This window comes from Pteropus vampyrus, unplaced genomic scaffold (genome assembly GCF_000151845.1).
Source record: "Pteropus vampyrus isolate Shadow unplaced genomic scaffold, Pvam_2.0 Scaffold149, whole genome shotgun sequence".
Lineage (NCBI taxonomy): Eukaryota > Metazoa > Chordata > Mammalia > Chiroptera > Pteropodidae > Pteropus > Pteropus vampyrus.
In genome coordinates, this window is record NW_011888930.1 from 649,530 (window position 1) to 661,202 (window position 11,673).

The 11,673-nt window shown below is 34.5% G+C and overlaps 1 protein-coding gene across 3 annotated transcripts in view; it reads left to right on the top strand.

The window, feature by feature from the left end:
• The window catches only part of ZFPM2 (zinc finger protein, FOG family member 2), a 457,642-nt gene that overhangs the window by 227,842 nt on the left and 218,127 nt on the right, over nucleotides 1-11,673 (top strand). Inside the window, exon 1 of one of the 3 annotated variants that reach the window (XM_023536143.1) lies at nucleotides 781-893. The exons of the other annotated variants lie outside the window; for them this stretch is intronic. Within the exon in view, the coding sequence (XP_023391911.1) occupies nucleotides 870-893 (24 nt within the window). The 5' untranslated portion in view covers nucleotides 781-869. Of the gene's footprint in view, nucleotides 1-780; nucleotides 894-11,673 lie in introns of those variants that run through there. 3 annotated transcript variants of the gene reach the window in all.

Below are 11,673 nucleotides of genomic sequence, written 5' to 3' on the forward strand. Positions count from 1 at the left end.
TTTGATGAATTCCAATTCTTACTTTATGCCCGTATATATACTGTACTGTTGTTATTTTCTGTTTCCCCAAAGTATTAATTTGGAGGAAATGAAATGAAGAAGACCATCCGAAACTGGCTGTTTCTTAGGTGTTTTTGTCCAAACTCTTTTGCCAACATAGGATCTTACCTAAAGTACTAAATATAAAAAAGTAATGACTTCGATGAAACATTTTTGATTTGGGAAAACATGCATCTCTAATTTTTGTATGTGTAGATATTTTATCCATTTGAAACTAGTAAAACTTTAGACAATTATCAAGTACTTTTAAAAACTTGCCAGATATTGTTCACCAAGAGTCTTGAATAACCATAATAAAGTTATTGCCTAAGTTATATATCTTTAATTGTAATTTTTTACTGCATTAGTGATCAAATATAATAATTTTAACTCTAAATCATTGTCCTAATGTTTCTTGTCTTCCTGTTTTGGCATTGGATCAGTGCTTTTTGAGGAAGTTTTATTATTGCTGATTCTTAAGGACTTACTAAATAGAATTGACTTCAGTAGATGATGTGTATGAAAAGGTTCAAGAAAGTAATTGGGCTAAATTTGAATACTATTATAAGGACAAGTTTTATATTCTCAGGATAACAAGATCAGTTTTTCAGACGAGCATAATTAATTCTCTTTATAAGAATCTTGAGAATATTGTGCAAACACACAAAAAGAGGTGGCTGTTGTTAAAGCACAAGTGGAAATACTCTAAACACCTCTTATTTTCATTGTCTGCAGGAGAGCTGGAGGTATTTCAGAAAGATGGAGAACGGAAAATTCAGAGCCGGCAGCAGCTTCCTGTGGGGACAACCTGGGGGCCATTTGCTGGAAAGATGGACCTGAATAATAATTCCTTGGTATGTGGACATTCCATGATGGTTGACTCGGTATTTTGTTATAGCTCAGAAATGATTCTGTTTGCTTCCCAGTGAAATCACTAAAAATAAGTTTGTTTTTTTCTTTTTAAATGGACACGAAACTTGGATATTTTCCAAGTGGCTTGCCTCTGACAGTAATATAAGTAGAATTTAGAAGGAAACAGGTTAATCATACTAAATGGTTGTTTAGTAAGGTAATTTATAAGGTTTTTGCTTTATCTGCTTAGCCAGACTAATACTATTCACATTTAATAATGTATACAAATGCTTTTATTTTTAAGATGACACAAATTAATTGTCATACATTACAGGTTTACATGAAGAGCAAGAAATAAACAACCTTGTTATTCCTTGCTAATACTATTTGTACCTTTAAAAGCAAGGATGAATGATTAGCATTGTTTTTTGTTGTTAGCTTATTTAAAAAGTTCTGAAATCAGAAAGTCTACCTCTAGGTAAGATTATATAGCCAACTGATTAATTAGATGTTTTAAAAAGTAATGGAAAGATGGATGTTCGGTTATATTTAAACTTCGTTTCTTAATTGGATATATTAGTTTCCTATTGCTACTATAACAGGTTACCACAAACTTTGTGGCTTAAAAAAACACAAATTTATCATCCTGCAGTTTTGGACGTTTCAAGTCTAGAGTGAATCTCACTGGGATAAAACTAAGGTGCCTGTGGGGCAGAGTTTCTTTCTGGAATCTCTAAGGGAGAATCTGTTTTCTTAGCTTTTCCAGCTTCTCAAGGCTGCTCATAGCCCTTGGTTTACGGCCCTCTTTTATCTGCAAAGCCAGCAATAACTGATTGAGTATTTCTCATGTCCACATTCGACTCTGACTCATCTGTCTCCCTCTTTCGCATTTAAGAACACCTGTGATTACATTGGGCCCTCCTGGGTAATCTAGGACACACCCCTGTTTTAAAGGCAGCTGATAGCAACTTTAATTCCATCTGCTTCTTTAATTCTCCTTTGCCATGTAATGTAACATTCACAGGTTCCAGCAATTAGGATATTAGGCCCTCTTCTATTGTAAGTGATGATACAAACTCGGGGAGAAAAAATGTTCATATTCTTTTTTTTTTTTTAGGTGAGGCAACTCTAGGTTGACCTCACAGATTGCAAGGACCTTGTCAGCTTACAATCCTTTATTTTTTATTTTATTTTTTATTTTATTTTTTACACCTATGACACCTGGTCTTCTTAGGTGGTCTCCCATCCAAGTACTAACCAGGCCCGACCCTGCTTAGCTTCCGAGACCAGACAAGATCAGTTTTACATTCTTTAAGACGTGCAGATATATATATGAAAATTCTTCTCTCTAAATTACATATATGTAGGAAGAGTCTCATGGCTGTTAAATGGCTCTATCTACAGTGTGGGGACATAAAAACTCCCAGAGAGGTTTTGCAAATGTACCGAACTCAGCAACATTGCATTTCTTTTTCAATTTATTATATGAAAGAAAATTCTTATTCAAGTTATTACATGAAAGAAACTCATATGTGTGGATCTCTGCTTATTTCATGCCATGTGGATGAGACAGAGTTTATTGATTCAACTAAAAGTACTGATTAGAATAAATAGGAAATATTTGTGACACCGCACTTTTAAATAGCATGTAGAATTCTAGGGTTGTGTTTTCTACTTCCTAAAATCATGTATTAATCATAAAAAGATGAAGTAGAAGATTTTACATGTGTTTAAGAAACAAATAAATGGATAGGAAAGGCTAAATATTTAATTAATAATCTTGGCAGGTTAATTCTTGGTGGTTCAGTGCACCTACTTCAAAAAGGTTTTGAGATGTGGCCCCAAACACACTGCAGTCCTTGGTTGATTGACATGTATTAATAGACTGTTCTGTGGATTCTTCTGAGAGAGCAATATTAACTATACTGATTTCTCAAGTAAAGGCAAAGAGCATAAGATTGTCTAAACATCAAAAGTTGCATTACATATTATTCTAAACCATTTTATCTGGGAGTTTCTAATGGTTCTCTAGCTTTGCTTAAAATGTTTTAGGCAATAAGATATGTATCTTATGTATCACTACGTATCACACACCAACACAATCTTTAGTCATTTCTCTGATATTTCTTTAAAAGTGTACTGCCACTGAAGTGGCAGCATAATTGATATCAGATGAAAATTTTCCTCTTTACTACATTAAAATAATATCTATATGAAAATGCAATTTTTGATTAGTCTTTATGTTATTATCCGTCTATATCCAGAGTGGTACTTTCATATATTTTTAGCATATGCTAAATCATGACGTGTGGAAAATCTCAGTTTGTCAGTGAAATAATTTCCCATTTTTTCACAGATGATACATTTTGTTTTTTTCATACTCCTATGCCACTCTAAAGCAATTTATGCCATATTTTATATTTTTCAAAGGGTTTGATTTATAGATATGAAGTTTTCAAAATTTTTGAAAGTGTATGAAATGATATGAAGTGTATGAATACTCACTCATAGAGTATCAAAAACCAGTAGTGAGTTATAGTTCTTTATAGAAAACATACCCTAGTTTTCTTCTTTTAGGGTTTAAATATTTAATTCATGTAATTTTCTTAAACTATAGTATTTTTCTCTATTTAAAAACTTAATTACTTCGCTAAAATGTACTTTAAATATTTTCCTTTTGCAATAACATTCTCTTTTAGATTTCATTTATGATTTTATATTATTAAATACTGCAAATATGACTGTTGGTACTACATACATAGAATGCATACTTATTTTCTGGACACAATTTGGAGAATTGGAAATGGATTAGCTCATTTAATCCTCAGAATAAACCTGTGAATTTGGTTTTATTTTAAATTGTATTTTAAAGATAAGAAAATAAAAGCTTGGGCCTTTCAAATCTGAAATTTTAAAGACCATGTCATACTGCCTCCTCAGTAGCATCTGTAACATGATTCGAGCATGATAAAATTGTTGGGGATTTTTTTGCAGGGATTCTAAATTTATAAAAATCTCTGGTAGAGTATCCGTAGTAATTAGAGGTATGCTTTTTTTCCTTACTTTGGGCAAACTACTTGTTATGATACTTCATAGCCTATTTGAGCGGTTATGAGTTAATTCAAAGACTTCTCCAATTTTATGACTCTTTATAATGTGGACAGTACTTTAATATGTTTTATATCATGAAGATAAGTTTTCTTCATTATAAACTATCTAGCCTACTAACCCTTCCTTACCCAACTTTGAATCAAATTTGGATATAGCACAGTCTTTTAAAATATTTATTCACCAACCAGTGTAATATTACTCTGCTCAGACTCATGGTATTGGCTTGGGAGATTTAGCACACTAATCTAACACAGTAATTAATTGAGTTACCATGCCAGATGTCAAATCCTTTTTATACCTTTCAAGTTTCCATTTTGAAGTGCATTAGCAATATGACACCTTCTGCAGGAAGCCTTTGTGTATTAGGCATTTGGGTGTATATAGAACATTTCAAGAAATAAAGCCTATATGGAAACACCAAACAAATGGATTTGACAAAAAGTTATTCTTAGAATCATACAACACACTGAACATAGAAATAAATAATCTTTTGCCCACATCTTATTATCTTGTTAGATACTTCATGCTTTAATGGTTTAATAATAACAGCAGCATATACTTAATACTTTCATTGGGCCAGATAGGGGCCACAATGCTATACATGTTTTATATCTCACATAAGTGCATGAGAAGATAGTATTTATCTTCTTTGATGCAGAGAAGGAAACCACTACTTTTGGAAGTTAAATAACTAGCCCAAACTCAACTCAGTCTGAACCCAAAACCCATATTGCAATCAGATGCTATCTTAGATATATTATATGTAATATAGGGATAATAACACTACCTAGATTATAAGGCTTTCGTAAAGACTAAATGAGGCAGAGGTAGCATATGTGAGTTATCAGTAAATATTAACTACTATTATTGCTGTCACCCATAAAAAATGGACCCATTAAAACATATCATGTTTAAAATTGAAGAGATACTCCAAATTAAACAAGTAAAACTATAGACCTTTGGAGTTTAAGGATTTTACCTGCCTACATTTAATTATCTTCCAAGGACTCTATATTAGTCAGGATTCTTTGGAGAAATAGAACAAATAGAAAAATAGGGTGTGTGTGTGTGTGTGTGTGTGTGTGTGTGTGTGTGTACAGGTGGGGGAGGAGGGAGAGAGGGAGGGGAGAGAAAGAGAGAATTTTTTTTTATGAGGAATTGGCTCACATGATTATGGAGGCTGATAGGTTGAAAATCTGCAGTGTGGGCCAACATACTGGAGACCTAGGAGAGCTGAGAGTGCAGTTCTAGTCCAAAGGCCAGCAGGCAGAGGCCCAGGAGAACCTGTGGTGAAGATGAAGTTTGTTGCTTGTAGGCGAGTCTTTTGTTCTCTTCAGGCCTTCAACTGATTATGTGAGGCCCATCCACATTATGGAGGACCATTTGCTTTACCCAAAATTCACTGATTCAAATGTTAACCTCATCTAAAACCCCCTCTAATTTGACACATAGAATTAACCATCACAAGCTCCAAAGGTCTTTGATACATTGTAAGTTTCCATTTTTTCACGTACAACCTTACACCCCTGAATGAATTGTTAGCCAGTGAGTCTAGCTTTCTTTCCAACATCTCAACTCTGTGCCAAGGAGTAATTTAAATTAAGTGCTATCATAGTGACACAAACTTCATGTTTTTGAAAGTCTTACAATTTTATTCACTGAAAATGTCAAAAGACTACTGACAAAAAAGAAAATTTTAAAATCACTTGAAATTGTGATCAATATCTGTTTTAGAGGTGTTTTAGAATTTCTATATTTATATGTTGTGTCTTTGAAGTTTCCCTGTTTTCTCCTGAGGACAGACATCTTTGTAATATGCTAAATCTCTGCTATATTAAGTACATGATAAGTGTTTAATAAGTAGCAGATAACAATAATTATTTGGAAGGTCGGGTATCTGAAATTTAAGTGACATTTGCCCTCTCTTAAATATATCTGCTTTTGCTAGCTAATTAGTCTTGTTTAGCCAACTGCTAGAATCATACAACATGCATAGTTTATTAAGTAAAACATTAGTAGAAACTCTCAGGTTACTTACTACATAATAGTAAATTTATCACAACTTGTTAAATTCAACAAGTGGAATTCAATAGAGAAAGTTCATTCTATTGATGCTGTTCAATAAAAATAGAACTTTGTTTTATTTTCCATCTGGGCACTACAAATAGGAAATACACATAAAAAGAGTAATATAAACAACATTTTATTTACTTAATAATGAAACGAAGGATACATTAAATTGTAGCTTAAAATTTGAAGATATTATCATCATAGAAATATGGTTGAAGGAAGAATTAGATGTTTCTGATCTATATCATAGGAAAATATTGGAATTATTGGATGTCTCCATTTCTCTCCTTGCAGTTCTAACTCTTCCAGTACCAATCTCTGAACCATTCATTGACAGAGTCTTCATTTCATGTTGTATATACCCTGTAACAAATGTATCCCTACTCATATGTCTCCAGTATTCCCCAGTATTCACCTGTCAATAACTGCTTAAACATCTGTGACATTCTCTTGGAGGCCATTTTTCAGCCTCAGAATCAAAGTTACTGCAAGCTAGGAAAACTGGAAGTGCTGGAGAATTAATGTTTCCAGAAGTAGTCCTCAACCAGAGATAGAAGTTGGTGTTTAAATACCCTTGCTTCTTTGCCACTCCATTGGGATATGAGAAGTGGTCCATACTATCTCTTAGAGTTTGCCGGTGGAATTGAGCACCATTTGGCTTTGTAACTCACCCTTTATGGGCTTCCTTCTCTTTCCTGCTTGCTCCTTTATACCTCTTCAGAAATTTTCTGAGATTGCCTCCTCATAAACTACTTGCACTTAAATTAACTTCAGGGTAAGCTTCTGGGGAAGCCATTACAAGACAGCCTCAAAGGTAAAAAATAAATTTGAAAATAACATCTAAATTATTGTTGAGATTCTAGGGGACATAGAATTTTATAAAATATTTAATTTTGGACTTCTGCCTCTGGTACATAACAAGTATTCAATAACTGCTCTATAAAATAAAATTCTAATATAATTGAATTTCCTTACCAGGAGTATTCTGACTCCACCCATATCCTTCCATCTTCATCATCTCAATGATAGAATTTTTAGTTTCGCTGAGGCGTGACTTTTTATTTGGTCTTATATCTCTCTTCGTTGATGTTGACATTGTGAATGATACCCTCCTTCTTAACAGGCATTCTAATCTGGGCCCAGGACTCCCATACTTGCCTACTTCTCATCTCTCTCTGGGTCTTTGCTCTTTTGAATTTAACTATGCGTGTTTCCCAAAACACTCTGGCCTTTCTTCTCTTCTCCCTCTGTTCCCAGTGCCTCGGGGAGCTTATCCATTTGCAAAGCTGCAGCTACTAATTTACAAATGACATTTAAATTAAAAAATCTCTAACCTTGGCTTTTTACCCTCTCTCTAATAGCACATTTCAACAGTTTTGCAAGCCTTTTCCACCGAGTTCCTCCAGCTAAACAACGAGGAGAATTTATTAATGTCCCCACAGATTGTCTCTCTTCTCCCTGACTTCCAACTTTTTAGTCACCTTTGATTCTAAGCCACTGAATCTCCTTTCTTGCCTCTGCAGGAAGTTCATTCTAGAAGTTACTTAATGTTTTTCTCCCTTTCTACCTCTCCTCTCATATCTTAAATTTCCATTCACACACAGTCACACACATGCACGCACACATGCTCCTCTTTTTTAGTGCCTATGACTATTACTTCCTCTTTTTCCTTCCACTCAGAGTCAAACATCTTCCAGATTCTTCTTTTCACTTCTAGAAACCAAGTACCATAACTCCTGCTTTCTTAATGTCTGTTCTCTTCTTTCTGTTCCTACTACCACTGCTTTAGTTGAAACCGCCATCATTTCTTTCATGAGTATCACAATATTCTTCTGTTCTTTCTGCCTTCCTTCTTGTCTCCTTTTTCTTCACCCAAATTACAGTGTGTTCTAAAAACATTGCTAGTCTCTTTTGTGGTTGAAACCGTCTTATAGGGCACAGGAGAACTCAAATACCTTGTCAAGGCATAAAAGGGCCTTTGCAACACACTCACTTCCTCAGCTCTTACTCATTTTCGACTTTTAGTATAGACTTCAGTCAACCCCAGTTACCTATAGTGCTCTGAATATACTCTTTTCTCACATCTCTGTCCATGAGGCCATGTTATTTCATCATCCTGAAAAGTATGCTCTCCCTCCTGCCCCTCTTCATCAAACTAACTCCAATTCTTACTTAAAGATTCAGCTCAAGGTCACCCCAAACTGGACCTTCTCTGAATCCTTCAGTTTGGAATAGATATCCATTTCTCAAGTATTGCCATGATGCTCCATGTTTACTAGGATAAGAACATTTATCACATACTTTTAAGTGTTTTTTTCCTGGTCTGTCTCTCCTGCATACAATAGGCTCATTGCCTTTTATCCCTGTATCCTTCCTACGTAGAACAATGTCTGGCATTGTTCTAGGCTCAATAAATAACTGTTAAAGTATGCATAAGAGATTAGATCTTAAAAGCTCTTATTAGAAGAAAAGATTTTATAACTATGTGATAATGGATGTTAATTAGACTTATTCTGGTGATCATTTGACAACATATACAAATATTGAATCATTATTTGTTACACCTGAAACTAATATATGTTAGTTATATCTCAATAAAAAAAGATTAATTCTTTTCTTGAGCTTTTTCTCCAATATTAGTAGAAGCACATTTCTTTTTTCTTTAAGATCTCTGCATTCTTCCTGAGTCTTTATATCTATTTCTCCTTTTTCCTTTGAGAGCTTACTGCATCTGCCCAATTTAGCAGTACAGGTACCACAGTCAACGCCATCTTTTGTCTGTTTTATTTGTTTATATCTTTGTTTTTACTTAATCTCATTTGAGTATAAGGTTTAGTAGGTCAGGATAAGGAGACATGCCCATAATGATTTCTTGATAAATATTAATTTCAGTATGAGATTTGTATCTCTTTGAGACCATTAGGGAGGATAAAGTGTTGAGTACTTTGAGGCAATTACGATTTGTTTACAACAGAGTTGGTTTTAGATCCCTCACTATGACATGGGTGAAGGCCAAGAAGGTGTTCTGCTCTACCATGCTTTCTGTGAAGTCTCATCCAGCATTGCACTTTCCAGTGACAAACCATCTGGGAAATTCCATCTGTCTCTGCTTGGAAACTGAGGTGGCAGTCGCCCACTGTGAGCAATTTTCTATTAACTTCTTGGATAAGATCAGTCAGATTTATACTGAATTGATGGGAACCGTAAGAGCAGGGTTGTTCCAAGAGAAGACAAATGTACTGATTCCTCTAATTGGGCTTAAGCCAGTTTCATTCACGGATGCCCTTAGGTTCTAGTAGTGCAAGGACTTATAACCTTTTTAATTGTACCCTCTTCCTCTTGGGAAACTTTGGTCTAATTCATTATTGATGGAGGTTGTAGATTTGTCCCTTAGGGAGGCCAAGATCCTGGCTTCTCTTATACTCTATCTGAGATGTGGAGAATTAATGGAAACTGAGTGGACAGGAAAGCAGCTCAAAGAAGACACGAGGCAAGACATTTACTGCAGCAGAGCCTTGGAAAATGACGTGTTGATTTGGTTTCTAGAATGAGTAGATTTTGTGAGTTTTTTTCTTTTTTGGGCGGGGGGGTGGTAATGCTTAGGGAGAATAGAGAAGTTGGTATGGAGACCCAGATATGTAAAGGCATGCTGTAGATTACGAGTCAGAAAGGAAAAAAAAAAAAAAAAAACAAGCACCAAAGAATTATTTCACAATTTAAATCTATAGAAGCAAACCAGAAAAGCCAATTGCATGTTGATCAAAAGGGACTGATTGTATTACAGTTTGGGTGTAGTTATGATGTTGGCAGTGTAAGGAATTATATTGTAATCTGGGACAATAATGTTAAAATAAAAACATAAATTGTACCTTTCTTGATAATTAGGAATTGCCTCCAAAATACATCTTTGTGCATAGATATTCTGTCTACTAACCTCAATCTCCTTTTGACTGACTTTTCCTTCTGATGCTGAAGTCTTTCCAGGTTCCTTATGTTTGAACTTTTACCTATATTCAGGACAATTTCAAGTAAACAAAAAAGCATCTTTGTGTTTATTTAAGATAGTTCATTGCTCCCTTTTCTAGAACTCTACGGAGAATTTTATTGGAGGTGACCTTTTCATGGAATTATTAAAATGATTGTATGTTATGCTGTTAATTTAATCAGTGATGTGGAGTAGTTTTTCAGAGTAGAGGTATGAAAGACAACGTCTATCTGCTGGTTTATATCTCCAGTTACTTTTTGTGAAGTCATTCCTGTTTGAAGATCTTTATTCACACTCATGGACCCTCAAGGGATGGAGGTAGTCTCTACTCCCTAAGGGGAATCTATCAGATTCTTGGGTGGTGAGGAACTATTTTGCAAAATATAATTCTATTGTTTCTATAATGCAAAGTACAGAATATAAAGCTTAAGAATGTTTTTGGAGAAGTTAAAGTGAGAAATCACTTTGAGGAGAAGTTGTTTTAAAAGTTGACCAAAACTTTCTTCCATTATTTGCTAAGTCTGGCACGCCTTTTCAAATCTTTCCCCTAGATGTTTTTTGGAGACTTGCTCTTCCAAAACTCTTTTTAAAACCATTGGTTTGGCACTATGCACTTGTTTTGATGTTATGAGGGTTTAGCAGTGATCTCAGCTAAGCGTAGTAACTGATACAGTCAGTAACCTGGAAACGCTAACCGGAAAGAATGGACTTAAGTACTATTTTGTATTCTTTTTGTTTGGTCTTAAAAATTAATATTACTTAAAACTTTATACTATAAAATATTGGACTCTTAAAATACTGGACTCTGTTTTTAAACTAACTCTTAGTAGATATACCCAGGACACCATTAATCAAGTGTTATAATTTAACAGTAGCTCTCAGCTGGCATTGACAAGCTACAGTACCATATGATGTTTTTCTGGTAAAGGCAAGGTTGTGAACATGACCCTGTCCAAGGTACAATTTATGTTTTTATTTTCTACAGGACTCTATGTTGATGTTGTGTGATGGTCTAAAGGCACACCATCAACATAGAGTGGCATATATTTCTAATAAGAGGAAAATAAAGTGATACTCTAAAACGCTTTTGGAAACAGGAAACTTTTTGAGAAACTCTCATTTGGAAATTAACATCTCTTTTCTTTGTTAAGTATTGAATTTAAAGTTATTTTTTATTATTTATTTACTCTTCCATCACCTTTCTCATAGAATCCTTTGGCCTAGTTTGACAAAAAGTGTCAAACATTGGGAAACGTTGTTCCAATTCATTTACAAACACTGTTAAAATAGGCCAAAGGATTTTATGAGGAATTATAGAATCATAGTTTCTTGAGTCTAATAATTTGCATTTTTGTGCTATTGTGCTATTTTATATCTCTGTTTTAAAGGTCAGGAAACCAGAGTCGAGCATAGGGTTATGTGAGTAAGCCTGTGGTGTTTCTCATGCTTTTTATTCTCCATTTCGGAGGGTCAGAAATATAAATAGAACTTACCTAAGTGTCTCTAGTATTGTGTCCCTCACAAGGCTGCAATCAAGGTGAGAGCCAAAGCTGTGGTGTCATCCGAAGGCTCAGCTGAGGGAGTATGTGCTTGCAGGCTCACTGACATGGTTATCG